Below are 17,204 nucleotides of genomic sequence, written 5' to 3' on the forward strand. Positions count from 1 at the left end.
CTGAATGATAATGCACTCACAAAGTACAATTTTTTTCCCGCTCAACCCATATTAGCGATATCACAAGTTAATAGAACGAGCACTCAGACAAACTAAATGATGACTTAAAGATTGACTTGGAACAAAATTCACATTACAGTTATTTGGTATCAAAAGATTCACCATGTCTTACTCTGTTGTTTTGTAGGTGCCAAATATGTGGAAATGTGATTACAAGCTCTTAAAAGCTCAAAAACGAAAAGCCGCCGTAGATTGGAATCTTATTATTTGTCTGACATAGTCATGACAGTTTGGTTATTGTCTTGTCACGTGATGTTCTCCCGTGAATTGAAAGGTCAATAAAAAGCTCAATATAAAACTTATCGTAGCACTAGTTTATGACTAACACTTCGGGTTTACCAAAGACCCCGTATCAAATATAGATGCTCGCTACTTTACAGTTTTGTTTCGGTTTGGTCTAATCGGTAAGTCGTAATCTGATCATGTGACCCAATACTTCGCAAATAATTTCTGCAGCGCTTTTTGATTATCACAAATGACCAACAGGCTCGTCATGATTATCAGACAATGATATGTACTCCTTCAAGCTAAGGCTAAAAAATTAAACAAATTTTTACGGTAAGTTATAAGATATCACTGCTAAAAGTGACAGCATTACAATGACGATAAAACAGACCCGTAAGAACAATAGAAATGGTTTTATTGAATGCGTGAAGTATATTTGTGAAAATATTTTGACGAATAAGGTTGCATGAAAATGTAAACAGAAACCATCTACCACAACTACGTCACATTTGAGTCGTTTTGGAAAGCGAATCCAAACTACGGCGGTCTCGTGTAGCTGCGACTAACTGTTCGTTTGTGAGCTTTTAAGAGCTTGTAATCACAGTTCCACATACTTTACACCTACAACACAACAGAATAAGACATGATGAATCTTTTCATATCAAATAACTGTAATGTGAATTTTGTTGCAAGCCTAGTTCTACTAAATTACCTCCTTCTCTAGTCTGTCAATCTTAGGCTGCAGGCTGTCCTTCTCCTGCCTGAGCATTCTGTTGCTTTCAGTAAGCACATTTATTTGTTCGATTTTACGTAGGAGCTCCGCGTGCTGAGCTTTTGTTTGCATGTCTATACTGGCCTGTGATCTCTCGCCTGCCAGCTCTCCACGAGCTAAATTTAGCTCTCCTTCTGTAAATGTAACCTTCGCCTGTAATCTTTTCGACTCTGCCAAAGCAACATCTAACCTAAAACAGAAGATTTTTTCATCAATGTTGTTAGCAACATCAACTTTAGGACTGTAACTATACAGATAAACTATAAAGCCCAACTGTAAACTACTAGCATAAATGTTAGTACTTAGGTCACTAATCCTATATAAATCATGACTGATGACTCTGAACAGGTGACACTGACTGATGACTCTGAACAGGTGAGACACTGATTGATGAATTCCACAGAAGAAGTTTGTTAATGACTGCCAGTGAATGAGTGTATGTGTGACCAAACTCGAGGTTTGAAAGTATTCGGGTGTTAAGGAAGGTAAAGATAAAATGTGCTGTATCTTGTTACTTTTTGGGCCAAAAATAACAAGATACAGCGCATAATGGGTGACATTTGTCACTGAAACAATTTTGATACAGCAATTTATAATACCCTGTTAAATACCAAATAGCATTTTCCTAAACCATTTTCAATTGTTTTTAAACATTTGCCTTAATAGTAGCTCTTACCAATGTATTTTTCAACAAGAATATTTCGCCCATAGAAAACCTTAGCGATTGCACACGGAGTTTACAACGAAACAATAAGCTGCATACGTAGCCTTTCAATATTGATAACAGATCATTCCGACAAAAAATGATGATTTCTCAGTCACAAAAATTGCTATTTTATGTAAATATGGGTAAAGAGAAAAAGCGGGAGAGTCAAACACCTTTGCCATTGTCGCAATGCCAGATGAATATTTCTAATAAATTCAGGTGCTCTGGATTTATAGAGCAGCCGGTCAAAGACTATTTAATAGCAGTAATTGAAACGCTAGCCTCAGTGCACAATCCTTTTCCATAATTTAACTGTTTCTAGAACCGCTTAATAGAAAAGTAAGGAAAAAGCTTCTTACTTTCTCTCATACAATTCTTTGTCAGAACGCAGAATCTTCACCAACTCAAACAGACTGGCAGAGTGCCGTTCTTCTGACACTCCTTCCGCCTCATCAGAAGTGCCAGCAGTCTCATTAACATGCTTGCGTGAGAACTGCAAAAAAACATTAATGCAGGAAATAAAAAAGTGAGTAATACGCTTGACAGAAAATATTATAAGGCATTTATTTCCTCTGAAACTACGCCGCATGTTCATGAGAAATGATAACAACATCAGAATATCTTTATTAAGTTTCATGCACTGGTGCACTTTCAATATGGGTTTTTTAAATATATGGAATAAGCTTGCATTCCCATAAGCCAACAAATTTGAAACACGGAGTTGTTTGCGCTACAGAATAATAATCTCCAAATGACACAATAAACATCTAACAAATGAAACGTCTACAAGAGCCAATAATTTATAGTTTACTGTATAGCCTAGATCTGTTCGATGTCTACCTGCACTATGCATTCAATTTCAGAGTTGTTTTCTCCTGAAAACCGAATGAAACCGAATCTTCATTTGTTACTTCGGTTTACTCATATGGGCATTATGAACTGCATCGAACCGAGATTTGTATATTTATTAATAAATAGTAAACTAATACCGTATATACTCAATTATAGGACGTACCCTAGTATAAGACGCAGCATAAATTTCAGCCAATTATTGAGAATAAAGGGTAATTCAAGTATAGGACGCACTTCAATTGATCTCTTCACAAGTGAAATTTTTGCACGATCAATCGATTGTTTTCACACTTTTAGGGCTCAGTTGACTGACTGACAGGTAAGTTTTAACGCTGGAGTGAATTCAACTGAAGTCTGCCGGCAATCAATTTTGTAATTGAATCAATAAATCTTTTCACATGCGCTGTTTTTTGTGTTGTTTTTGTTTGTCATGAATAAATCTTTTGAAAACGAATCTGGTTGTTATTTTTTTGTCAGTAACGTGACTATATCTTGGAAGTGAGCAATCATTCTTAATCTTCCTTATAAAGGCGTCTGTTTGACTCAATAATAAAAAGCTACGAAAACGTGAAATAAAAACATAATTCCATTTATTTATCACCTCACTCAGACATAGAAATATGTAATTCATTGCATTTTTTACAAGTAAGTGTATACATAATAAAGTGACAAATGTTTATTTTCAAAAGCCGTGGAATTCTTCTTCATCAGATGAATCTTCAAGGAGTTTCTTGGCTTGTTCCTCGGTGAGTATGTCGTCATAGATTTCATTTTCGTCATCAGTGTCTTCATTGGTGTCGTTCACTTGATCAGTCCAGAGGATGTCGTCTTCTGTTCCGTCGAGGTTGTTACTGATAGAACATTTCTTGAAGGATTTTTCGATCATCGGCGCTTCAATGGAATCCCAAGCAGTCTTGACCCAGGTGACGACAGTAGAGAGAGAGGGACGTTTGAAGTTTCCAGAAATAGTGAGTTCGGCTGCACTGGATGACATCCATCTGGTCCACTGGTCACGAACTCTGCATTTGATGGGGTGGTTGAGGGATACGTCTAACGGTTGGAGCACTGAGGCGAGGCCGCCTGGAATTACAGCTAAATCAGTGTTGTAGCCTCTGGTTACACGTTGTTTGACTCGATCTACAAGGTGGGCCCTGAACATGGCCCAAACGAGTAAGCTGCGTTTATTTTGGAGTCCCCCATTTGGTCGTCGAGCCCAGACCTTCTGCAGCCATAGGAGCATGCCGTTCTCATCCATCCAGCCTTTCGTGTGTACATGGATGATGACACCTGGTGGGAATTTCTCCTTGGGGATGGTTTTTCGTTTGAAAATTACCATGGGTGGTAATTTGGTTCCGTCAGCCATGCAAGAAAGAACAGTGGTAAAGTGGGTTCGTTCATGTCCTGTGGTTTTGATAGTTACAGTTTTGGTTCCACAGCTATCAACAGTTCTGTTACTGGGTAGATCAAAGAACATTAGTGTTTCGTCCATGTTCCCAATCCGGCTGAGAGGATAGTTATGAGTTTGACGGAGTTTTATGACAAATCTCTGGAAAGACGTGATTTTGTCATCGAGATCAGCAGGTAATTTTTGACAGATTTTGGTTTTTTGACGAATTGTTAATTTTTGTCTACACATGAAGCGAGTACACCAGCCAGCTGATGCTTTGAAACTGGGATCTGCTATCAACTCCTTGGCTTTCAGACGGATTGCTGAGCGGGTAACAATATAACCCTCTTGACGAAGATTGAGAATCCAGTTTTTCAGCTCATTTTCTTAATTAAGAAATGAAGTTTGGAGACCCCTACGGGCTTTTTTGTGACGTGGCATTTCAAGTAATTCAAGTTTGATTTTTCGCCAGTCTCTGACTTGTTTTTCAGAAATTCCAAACTCAGCAGCAGTCTTATGATTGTTGTTACAAGTTTTAGCGTATTGAACAACTTTCAGTTTGAAAGATGCGTCGTATGCAGATCGCTTACGTTTGTTGACTGAAGACATTTTTGCGAGCAATAAGTGGAGTTAAAAACAGTTAAAATCGCCGCGATTGTCTTCCGTCTACCGAGTGTCCATTCCCCTCTCGTATACATGGTATATGGTATAGCAGTGGCCTGATAATCGGTGCTGCTTCATAGAAACACATGGCCCCTCGTGGTATGTTGCGATTATAAAACGCAGGTGAAATGTAGGCTGATTTTCAGGTCAAAAAAGTGCGTCCTATAATTGAGTATATACATTAATTAATATTTGCAAAATATGTTCAAGTAATGGTGTCATTTTCAATTATATTAATATTAATTAACCAATAGGATTTGAAAAATGTTATCCTCTTTAAAATTTAATGAATCAAAATCAAATTAATTAATTTAAAAACAATTGAATAAATATACATAAAAAATTACAATATGCTCGGGACAAATACAATCAATGAAGATTAATACCATAACAAGATATTACAAATATGAGTCTCTTAACTACAAAACATCACATGAGTTAATTTGGCAAGAGTCAAGACTATTGCTACAATTTGGATGAAAAAAAAACTCTAAACACATTTGCTGACCGATCGATGCTCTCACGAAACTTTGTTTAGGAAGCTGCTGCGTGGGCATGCGCAAACACTGAATCGAATCGTGATGTAAAATTCTGTTCATACGCAGTTGTCTTCTCCTTCTGAATCGATGAACCGGGAGAGAATAACTATCGAAAAACCGAATGGACTCGAATCGTTATCCAGCACTAGTATAGCCTAATTCGTTGAAAACAAGTTTTCATCACAAGACATTCAAATAATGCTATTTCTAAATAGAAGTATCTCTGAATAATGTATTATTTCAGGTGATACAAATATCTTAGTAATTCTGAGGAATTTCAGTGTTTGATATTGATTTCTATTCAAAGATCAATAAAATTTACAGGATGGAAGTTGTAACCAAAGTTGCAGTAAAGCTGAATACATAAAATATTAACAGTCTCATCAACCGAGAACTGCGAGTCCATAGAGCCTGATAACAGTTAAATCTACCAACCACTGATAGTACCGACCAACTTACGTATTCAATCTGTTCATGGAGTCGTCTTGTCTGCCCCTTTTCATTACTGAGCTCCTGCTCGAGTGACTGTAAGGATGTCTTGTAGTCTTTCTCCCTTGCTTCAAAGGATGCCTACAGCGATGACATTCTATTCAACTAAACATAACAACTAGCAAATGAGCACTCAGGGTCCGCTGAGTTAGATTTCGCTGAAAGATATCTTTACTTAGAATGGACTAGATGTATGCGTAGACACAGTGTATTAGGTGGAGCTAATAATGCTTATGAGTAACGTAATTTGGTTATTGATTATAGTTATAACAGGTGTTTCTTATTCAGTCAAATTTATAAAGATATGTCTTGCTGCAGAATTTGCAGATCACAATAGTATTTTTGTACACATGCTAATGTATCATTTTGAGAATCTGCAAAACCAGATATTCAATGCCCAATTTTCAGCGCATAGCCAGCTACACCATGCAGTAATACCCTGAGATACTAGTGTGCCGAACTTATGGGAACAGCATCGCTCGATCCTTCTCGTCGGATCAGCTAAAAAATTTTCAAAATGCCGGCTATAAGTCAAAGCGTGTCCGATTTTTAAGAAAAGATCGGCCGATACCAATTCAGATACTTAACACCATATCGGCACCGATACCTATCTCAATATTAAAATCGGGGAAACTCTAATACATTGGCAGCTAGTACAGCTAGAGATTTGACTTACGTGATTTGACTGCAACTGCAGTTCGACTTTCATCACATCGCTCTCAAGCTCTTGCAGCTTTCTTGTCAAAGAATCCCTCTCTTCCTTTATGCTACTTACTTCTTCTAAGAGCTTTGAAGAGCGCTCCAATTCAGCCTGGCCTTGACGTGTTAGCTGTAATGAGGTAAAAACTAGAGGCCTCAGAGTTAGGGAGAGAGATATTAGCTCATACGCGATAAAATAGCACCTGAGCTCAAAAAGCAAAACAACAAATCTCAATCTTAAAAAATTATATTTTAAACGCAGTCAATAGACGAATTTAACAGCTCTCAAAAATAAATTTGGGAGTTATCAGCTCTTACACTAGGACAACCAGTGCAAAACATCGCATGTACTGTTTGAATATCTTTAAAATATATGTTCGATAGTCACTGATCTCTATCCGACAACCATGTATTGTACATAACTACACCTTATAACTGCTACACTGAAAAGAAAATTAGTATCTGTGCAATGCCACAAATTTAACCTCTGGTCATATTCATGCTTGTTAATATTAATATCGTCAAGTTGCTCTTATCCCATTTCTGCTCATTTAAACAACTCAACTGTTTTCTCAGTATTACGCAACCCTTTTTCATGATTTAACTAACATTTGTAGAACCTTGAAAAGGAATACTGAGGGAAAGTCTTCTTACTTCCTCTCAGACAACCCTTTTTCAGAATGAATAACCTTGAAATTCGCACAAAAAAGGTCAGTAAAGATGAAATAGCAGTATAGCTTAAATAATTATCAAAAATAACATGAGTGACATGACTAGCTATCTGTGGACACCAGAATATTTTGTGCAGAAACAGGTATTAAAATGACTAGCTGAAACAATTGATACGACTTCATGTATCTACACTAGAAAGGTGCTGCTATTAGTCATAGCTTCCTGCACTATATTACCAATAAACAGGCGCTAACCAATGTTTCTCTTTTTACCAGCATGCATGATTGGTCAAATCAGAACATTGTAGCCAATTACATAACAGTTTGGAGAGGCTTATGACTGCACTAATGAGATATGCTGATTCAGAATTCCATTATTTTAAAAATATCGGTGTATTACATGTTCTTATCTGCCCTAGTCACACACTGACATCAGCTCCCTTATTTTACGCATATCAGTGTATTACAGGTTCTTATCTGCCCTGGTCACACATTGACATCAGTTCCCTTATTTTACACATATCAGTGTATTACATGTTCTTATCTGCCCTGGTCACACATTGACATCAGCTCCCTTATTTTACACATATCAGTGTATTACATGTTCTTATCTGCCCTGGTCACTCATTGACATCAGTTCCCTTATTTTACACATATCAGTGTATTACATGTTCTTATCTGCCCTGTTCACACATTGACATCAGCTCCCTTATTTTACGCATATCAGTGTATTACAGGTTCTTATCTGCCCTGGTCACACATTGACATCAGCTCCCTTATTTTACGCATATCAGTGTATTACATGTTCTTATCTGCCCTGTTCACACATTGACATCAGCTCCCTTATTTTACACATATCAGTGTATTACATGTTCTTATCTGCCCTGGTCACACATTGACATCAGCTCCCTTATTTCACACATATCAGTGTATTACATGTTCTTATCTGCCCTGGTCACACATTGACATCAGCTCCCTTATTTCACACATATCAGTGTATTACATGTTCTTATCTGCCCTAGTCACACACTGACATCAGCTCCCTTATTTTACGCATATCAGTGTATTACAGGTTCTTATCTGCCCTGGTCACACATTGACATCAGTTCCCTTATTTTACACATATCAGTGTATTACATGTTCTTATCTGCCCTGGTCACACATTGACATCAGTTCCCTTATTTCACACATATCAGTGTATTACAGGTTCTTATTTGCCCTGGTCACACATTGACATCAGCTCCCTTATTTTACACATATCAGTGTATTACATGTTCTTATCTGCCCTGTTCACACATTGACATCAGCTCCCTTATTTCACACATATCAGTGTATTACATGTTCTTATCTCCCCTGGTCACACATTGACATCAGCTCCCTTATTTCACACATATCAGTGTATTACAGGTTCTTATTTGCCCTGGTCACACATTGACATCAGCTCCCTTATTTTACACATATCAGTGTATTACATGTTCTTATCTGCTCTGGTACTGTTTTGCTTCATGAGCTTCTATTGTGGTTGATATGACTTGACAAATCTCTCCCGGCTTTCTTTCAAATGACACCTCTTTTTGGCTTCTCCTATTTTGGTAGCACTGCGTAATGGTGCTAGTGAAATAATTAAACTGATGGGTTGCTTTTCTTGGCTAAATCAGCACAAAAGTTGAAAGTTTTCCTATTTGTATTTGAGTAATACTTGGTTCATTATAAGTAATGAGATGTTCAGATTATAGATGATTAAATTATCATATTTTTCACATTTTCTAAGTGACATAATAAGGTTTCATCATCGCACAACTATTGGCTATGCGCATGGCTTCAGCATGCGCATAGCCAATCATGTCACTAGGGTAAATTCCCCTAAAAATTATTTAGACCAAAGTGCTAATTTGTTGCATGACTGGGCAAGGTTATACATGGTATCTGTTACATGTGAAATCCTAGGTGATGTAGATGTAGCAGTATTTTTTACAAAACATTGGCAGAAGAGAAATCAATATAATTTAAGCCATTTCAAAGGGTTTAAACGATGGCTTTTAGAAGTAAAAATGACCCTGTAAGGGCTGAGAATTCCACAATTGAAATTGTCCCAAAAGGCTGTGAAACCTGTCTATTTTTAAAGTATCTTTGAACTCGTAAAATTATTTTAACCGTTTACTGTTGGCTCCACAAAGCAAGAAAAGCAAGAAAGTTACTGCAATAGTTTGCAGGTACAACTAAACAACTAACTATTTATAAATTTATAATCTGCGCACATAGAATAAAAGCAGCCAGAAGCACCTTTTTAGCACAAAATAATACACAAACCTCCTCGTTGAGGGCTGATGCGTGCTGAAGGTCAGCACGAGCCTGAGCTTCTACCCTTTCCTTGCTTTCCAGCTTTTCCTTATAAACGCTGAGGTTTGCCTCCAAGTCAGACAGTTTCGATGTAAGATGTGTCTTCATTTCAGCAAACTCAGTTTCCACGATGCATTTTTCCTCAAAAGTTGTGTCATATCGGTGCGTGAGGTCTTTTACTCTCGTCGTTAACCTGTCCACATCTGCGTAGCCAAAATTTGCACATTATAGTATTTCTACAAACTTCAGGTACTCTAATCTAGAGTAGGTTTTGTTCTTAACTCGTCAAAGTCTGATTCAAACGTCAACTGTTTTACCTGGTCATGGCGTGTGCGAAGAGGATAAAATCCCTATAAGTGAACCGCAGCTGAATATAGCAACGCAATTCATAAAGCTAACGCTAAGGCTATCGCTTTCACCTTCATGTAGCTGATTATTCTTCAGCTCTAAACTCTCCTGCATCTTCTGACTAGCAGTTGCCTGCTCCCTCAGTGTCAGCTCCAACTTGTCAGCAACAGTTTTGTATTCATCACACGCCTCGCTACTCAAACGCAGCTGGTCTTCTAATGCTGCAAAATGTTACATATCAATAATAGTTATATATCATCACTAGTTATGTATCATTGCTAGTGACCACTAGTTTTTGAGTATTATTACTGCATGTACAATAATAAAAAATGAAGCTAAGATATCGCTACCTTGAATTTTGGAGTTGGCGTGCTGTAGGTCTTGCGAGTGACCGACATCTGTCTCAGCCGAGTGCCTTTCCTTTGATACCTGTTCATCTTCTCCAATAACCGGCATCTAAATCAACAAAGTAACCAGACATTAAAGATTTAATAAAACCATGACACAAATAACTTGCAGAAAGAGTCAAACATGAGGCGGGAATAATCTTGTAAAATTTGAGATAAAAACTTTTTAGTGATTGACATAACGTTTGAAGAGAATCTTGCATAACTAATATATCGATGCTCGGGACAATATAATCGATGTAATTTCACCAAAGATCCTTGTTCAATAATCAGGTAAGTTTGTTTACTATCGTAGTTAGAGCTCTTTGCTGCGACCCAACATGCATGACCCAACTCATGCATGTTTAGATGGGACATCTAACCGTATTAAAAGTGAGCAGCAGATGATAACATAAAACACATAAAATTGAAAGCATGGTTGTGAATGCATTTTAACTTATAGAACACAAGATAAAATGAAGAAATCTATTAGAGACAAAGGTAATCTCCAGTATCAACGATCTCCAGTGAAGAATTAAGAACACACTGGATTATGAGAGGTTTGTACAAAGTGCTGAAGAGCTAAGCTTGGTCTTTGGTTAGGTATTGAATCAGCTGACAACCATAATACAGTCACACATCTACATACGAGTGGCCCAACATACAAGAAACTCAAGATACAAGCAGACTTTCTAACAAGTTTCTCCCTTGAGATACGAATAATATTTTAGATACGAGCCAGTTCCTGATGATCACCACACTCTATGGTCAAGTATGCGAGAGGTGACTTTTTTCTCAAATCAGTTTGAAAAAGTTTTTAACAGGTTGGCTAAAAGTTATAGTGAACGGCGAGGGAAAAGCGAATAACCGGAAACAGATACTAAAAAATATGACGACAAAATTAAAGTTTAGTACAAGATTAAAACTTCGCTTGAAGTGGGTGTTTAGTAAGTAAGTAAGCTAAATTCATTGAAGTTAAACTCAAAATTTCTATTAAGTTGGTTCACAAATGTTTAGAGTACCGAACGCGTTGCTCTCAAGCATCGCTCAGACTGCCGTTATCAACAATATTTGTCTCGAAGATAAAACTCCATTCAATAGGGTACATAGTGATGTTACCTTTTATTGCAGATCATAACAACTTAATAGGTATTTGTTACTTTGTTAGTGTAGGTACTGAATTATAACAACTAAAAACACTTTTTCTATCGTAATATCCTCTTTAGGTGGTTTTTCATAATATGGTGACGAATTAATTTTTACTTGGTTATTTTATGTAGAAAATCGTGCCTTGAAATAGTAAATTGACATAGGAGCTCAGTCCCAGAGAAATATAATGAACCAATGACACCTTGATGATAAGAAAAGATAGTTCTTCTCCAAGGTGGTAAATCAATAATCTGTTTCTTATATAAGACCTCATGTTAATTTATAATCTGACCAAACTGAATAATCAAGAGGCGGTTTGCTTGAGAGCGATAGCCCAATGACTTCATCAAGTTCTTACCACTCGCTGCTATTGTAGATGTTTTTGATAGCAAAAGTTATGAGTGTAAAATCTGCCTAAATAAAACCATCCACATAAAATACATGAAGGCCGCGCATTTGTGTTATGCGATACTATGAGATGTCATGGTGTGCTACATCCTGTCATACAATCCACACAAAGATCTCACTTCGGCTGACCTATGCTCACATAGACCTATGAACTGTACTAGACTGGGGAATGCAAAACCATGGTGTCCTACATAAATAGCTACATTCATAGCAACATAGTGATGCATCAGATTGCCCAGTCTAGTATAGTTAATAGGTCTATGTATGCTCATCCAAGTTTGCACATTTAACAAACCGTAAGTACTTATATCAAAATCAGGGGTTTTCTACCTGTCGGTTAAGTTCCTCTAACTTAAACAACTTTTCTCTGGCATCCTTCAGTTCCTGTTCAAGGGATGCTGTCTGACTATTGAGAGTGAGGACCTTAGCAGAATGGTGCTTCTCGGCAACACTGAGGTCATCCTTAAGGGTAGCCAACTGCTTCTCCAAAGCCTGCTTCTCAGTCTGCATATATTCTATCTTTTGTTGGTAGTGTGCCTTTACCTCCTTGTTGCTTGCCTCTATGCTACCCTGCAGTGACAGCCAGATTGTAACCAATCTCACACCGGTGATTGCACCTAATATTTACCAGATAATAAGGGCGACGACCAACTAACAGGGAGATGGCCAACTAACAGGAAGACAACCAACTAACAGAGAGACAATCAACTAACAGGGAAACAATCAACTAACAGAGAGACGACTGACTAACAGGAAGACAACCCACTAACAAGGTGATGACCAACTAACAGAGAGACGTTCAACTAACAGGGAGACAACCCACTAACAACGAGACAACCCACTAACCAAGATACGTCCAACTAACAGGGAGACAACCCACTAACAGAGAGATGACAAATTAACAGGGAGACAACCCACTAACCAAGAAACGTCCAACTAACAGGGAGACAACCCACTAACAGAGAGACGACCAACTAACAGGGAGACAACCAACTAACAAGGAGACGTCCCACTAACAAGGAGAAAACCAATTAACAGAAAGACATCCAACTAACAAGGAGACGACCAACTAACAGGAAGACAACCAACTAACAGGAAGACAACTACCATGCCTACCTGAATAGTCTGTAGGTTGGCCAGCACGTGCATCTGAAGATTATAGTCTTTTTTGGCAGCATCAGCATCAACCTCGAGTCGTCGTTTTGCCACTTTCAGCAATTCTATCTCATTCCGGAGCTCGCTGTTAGCCACCTCGTACTTGATGGAGCTCTGTTGGACTCGTGCTACATCTTGCCTTAGACTTGCTGCAACTGATTCATTCTGTGGAAACAAAAACTCGATAAATCAAAAACTACGAGGTACATGTCCACGGATATTGATACGAACAAGGAAACTGATGGGCATGCAGACATTCATACATACAGTAGCAAAATTAATTCTAGAAATATTTTATAAACAAAATATATTTATTAGCAACATTCCATTTCTGCAGAAGATGCCGTAAAACCTTCATTTGAACGCAACCTTCATTTGAATGCCACCTCTCTCTATTTGAACGCCAATGTGGGAGAACGATTAAAAAAATAGAGCGCCACCCTTTAATTGAACGTCACTTCTATTTGAACGCGAATTTTATATGAACTACACTTTTATCTGGACGCTACTTTTATTTGAACGCCACTTCTATTTGAACGCCACTTTTATCTGACCGCTACTTTTATTTGAACGCAATAGCAAGTGGTCAGTAGAAGTAGAAAAGTTTCCACAAAACCATACTAATAATGATTTGATTATTTCAATAACAATTAATTCGTTCGTTGTTTCTGTTCATATTGAAGTCCATTTTTCAACTTCAAGTATTTTGGTTTTTTCGTTAGAAACTTAGATTGCAACACGATAAAAATAATAATTAGTAACTGTATCAGGCTAATAGTAGTTCCTTTTTTAACGCGGCCTTGATACTTCAATGTGGGAAAATGTTTTCGCATTTACAATGGAAAATGTGCTACTACGTATTTCGAGGCTGTTTTGATTACATGCGGTTTCTCTTTATTTGCGTGAGATGTGTATATGTGCATGTATTCAAAAGTGCATCACGTCAAAGTTTTGCTCTGGCTAACAATTGTTTGAACGCTAATATCGACTAGCTCAGCTGTGCAAAAGAAGAATTGAGGTCAGAAGACACTGTGGAAGGTATGGAACAGTCAGAAGAATATGAAATGGTCCAAACAAAAACAACAATCAGAACACAGCTGGCCGAGCAAATGATGCTAATATTTTTGTTTTAAAAATGTTAATTTTGGTTCTAAAATGTAAACTTTTGTTTTTGAATGTATTATAAATATGGTTTGTTTATGACACTTGTTCTATATATATATTGGTAGCATTTGGTACATTATTATAAACATTATAATTATTACATTAATTATAAACTTATAAATTTGCAGATTTATAGCGTAATATTTGATATCATCATTGCGGTAATATGAACCCGGCTTACAATGGATCAACGCTCGTAACTTCTCTTCTATTGTACATAAAAAGCCATTTTATGTGCAATAGAAGAGGAGTTACATTTACAGCAATAGAGGAGCAATAGTTTACATTTACATTTTTGGCTGCGAACTGTAGCAATGAATGAATCAATGATACATGAATCTATGACTGAAATGAGCTTTTATGCAACATCGTTAAATATACTTATAAAATAAAAATATATTTTCAACTTTACAATGAAATACAAAACTTGAAAGCTCCAAAAAATTGCAAAGCAGGGCACAGGCTATGATATTATTGCAGGTTAATTGCAAGCAATAGATATCAACTGGTGGAGATATTTCTCGGCTTTTTAATGTGTATTTATTTAGAGACAAGTTGCGGATAAGCTGGTAAATTTCTTCCACCCAAAAGCTTAATGTCGCTCCACCCGAAGGAGAGTGCAAAATATAGGCGACTTTCGATTCGCCTGCGAAAGTGTTAATGTTGTCTTCTCAATATTCTGATGCGGTGTTTGAAAAATACAACGCCACCCTTTATTTGAACGCCACCTATAATAAAGCGCCAATCTAAATAAAGGGTTGAGAAAAAGAGCTCCGTGGTGTTCAAATAAAGGTTTTACAGCATTTTTCTGAAAAAAAAGGTAGATGGAGGCAATAGTAGCGCATAGGTTGTCTCACCTTGGCGAGCAGTTTGGAATATTGCTCAGCCTTTGCCCTAAGAGCACTAATCTCTTGCTTGTAACCAGTGACATTCTTCTCAATGACCTTTGAACTTTCGAGAGAGTAGTCAAGCTGCGTGCTGAGTTTAGCATTGCTCAACTTCTGTTCGGTCAAACTTTTATTCAACTCAGAAATCTGATCATAGAGTTTGCTATAAATGAAGTTACAGTCTGAGTCAGTGAGAAAGTGTTTTGAAAGGGGCATGACCCCACCAGCTAGACACATGTACATAGATCACCGGAGGTCATTATAAACTTTCAAAAGATGTGAACTGATGAAAATTAAAAACATGAGCATGATAGCATATAATGCAACATTAAAACAGCTAACTAAAGTATTCCTATTTTTATACATGTACCTAGAGCCAATATTCTAGACAATTAATCAGCCTGCGCATGTACCGTAAAACCTCTAATTGAACGCCACCTCTATTTGACCCCCACTATGGGAGAAGGGATGAACAATAGAGTGCCACCCTCTAATTGAACGCCACCTCCATTTAGCCGCCATTCTGACATTCTTTGATCTTTACGAAACCGTAATAGCAAGTGATTAGTAGAAAAGTGTCCACAAAATCGTATTTATAACGTATCATTTACCTAAACAACAGTTAATGCTCTCGTTGTCCAACTCTAAGGCTTTCCGTTTCTTTTCGTTGAAACTTTGAAAGCAACGCCATAGTAATCAATAACTGTATCAGACTAATAGTAGTTCCTTGTTTAACGCGGTCTTAATACTTGGATGTACATGTGAAAAACGGTTTATATTTACGATGGTATATGAACTAGTTTTAGGCTAAAGGTTGTGCTTAGCAAGCAAAACTTTTACTGCAAAATGCAACGCGTAAAGGTTTTGCTCTGCTAAAAAAAATGTTTCGACGCTAATATCGACTAGTTCAGCCATGCAGACGAAGAGTTGAGGTCAACAGACATTGTGAAAAGTATTGAACAACTAGAAGATTCCATCAAAAGCAACAACCAGAATGCAACTGACTGAGCAAACGATGCAAGTATTTTTGTTTCAGAAACGTCAATTTTTGTTTCTGCATGTATTGTAAGAATGGTTCATTTAGGTCATTTGTTCATGAAGATATATTTGTAGCAAATGATAGATTATTGCTATATAACCTATAAATTTGCAGATTTATAGCATATTATTTGATACCATCAATGGATAGCGTCGATCCATTGTAATCTCATCTTACAATGGATCAACGCTCGTAACTCCTCTTCTATTGCACATAAAAAGATAGTTTTGCTAGCTAGTTATGTAAATATAAAATAAAAATGTGCCTTCGAGTTTACAATGAAATAAAAATTGAAAGCCCTAACAAAGTGCAAAGCAGGAGACAGGCGATAATATCATCGCAGGTTAATTGCAAGCGACAGATATCAACTGGTAGATATATTTTTCGGCTTCTCAATGCATATTAATTAAGAGATCTTTGACAATTTGGAGGTAGGAGCAGATTTATTGCCTCCAAAAGGGTTAATGTCGCTCCACCAGAAAAATAGTGCAAAATATAGGCGACATTCGCATCATCTGTAAAAGGGCTAAATTTATCTTCTCAAAATTCTGATGAGCCATTTGAAAAATACAGCCAGCCTCTATTTAACCGCCACTATAAAAAGTTGAAAAGTAGAGCGCCGCCATGGAGTTCAATTAGAGGTTTTACGGTATATGTATATAAATGGACTGAGTAAACAGCAACAGGTGAGTAGATAGCCCTCAACTTTGAGATTACACAACAGGCTGTCAGCAGTGGCTATTTTGAATCAGAAATAAAATTGTCACGCTTCTTCACAATAGAGATAACAAATAATGTGACGTGTGTCAAAGCAAACAAATCTTGCAAAAGAGACTTATATAGCAGTTAGTCCTACCAACATAAAAATCATAATGATGCCAGCAAGTAGCAGCAGTAGTAGTAACAGCAGTAGTCGTAGTACTAACAGTAGTAATAGTAACTAGTAAGCGATTGCCAATTCAAGGATCACCTCTCATTCGCAGCTTGATCTTTCCTACATTTTTGCAACTCTTCTGCAACTCGCGCCTCATTCGCTTTTGAAGTCTTGAGTTCATCATTAAGTGACCTGAGCTTCTCATTGTCCACCTCAGTCATAAGCCTGCGAGGTGATGCTTTAGCCTGAGCCTGAAGGCAAGCAACCAAATATTTTACTTGAATGAGAACATAATTCATCACCTGCTAGAAGGTAATACGGGTAAGTACTGTTATTGCTACTACCTTCCAGACAACCAGGTTATATATTGTCTTGTTTTTCATGGAATACA

General features: G+C 37.3%; 1 protein-coding gene across 1 annotated transcript in view; it reads right to left on the reverse strand.

Moving 5' to 3' along the window:
- Positions 1-17,204, reverse strand: part of LOC137386112 (nucleoprotein TPR-like) — a 58,184-nt gene that overhangs the window by 17,114 nt on the left and 23,866 nt on the right. The window contains exons 16-26 of the mRNA XM_068072812.1: positions 16,910-17,064; positions 14,871-15,063; positions 12,811-13,014; positions 12,025-12,264; positions 10,102-10,207; positions 9,823-9,972; positions 9,374-9,606; positions 6,370-6,522; positions 5,664-5,774; positions 2,123-2,256; positions 998-1,247 (exon numbers count right to left, since the gene is read on the reverse strand). Of these exons, the coding sequence (XP_067928913.1) occupies positions 998-1,247; positions 2,123-2,256; positions 5,664-5,774; positions 6,370-6,522; positions 9,374-9,606; positions 9,823-9,972; positions 10,102-10,207; positions 12,025-12,264; positions 12,811-13,014; positions 14,871-15,063; positions 16,910-17,064 (1,929 nt within the window). The remainder of the gene's footprint in view (positions 1-997; positions 1,248-2,122; positions 2,257-5,663; positions 5,775-6,369; positions 6,523-9,373; positions 9,607-9,822; positions 9,973-10,101; positions 10,208-12,024; positions 12,265-12,810; positions 13,015-14,870; positions 15,064-16,909; positions 17,065-17,204) is intronic.

Source organism: Watersipora subatra, chromosome 1, assembly GCF_963576615.1.
Source record: "Watersipora subatra chromosome 1, tzWatSuba1.1, whole genome shotgun sequence".
In the NCBI taxonomy this organism is placed as follows: domain Eukaryota; kingdom Metazoa; phylum Bryozoa; class Gymnolaemata; order Cheilostomatida; family Watersiporidae; genus Watersipora; species Watersipora subatra.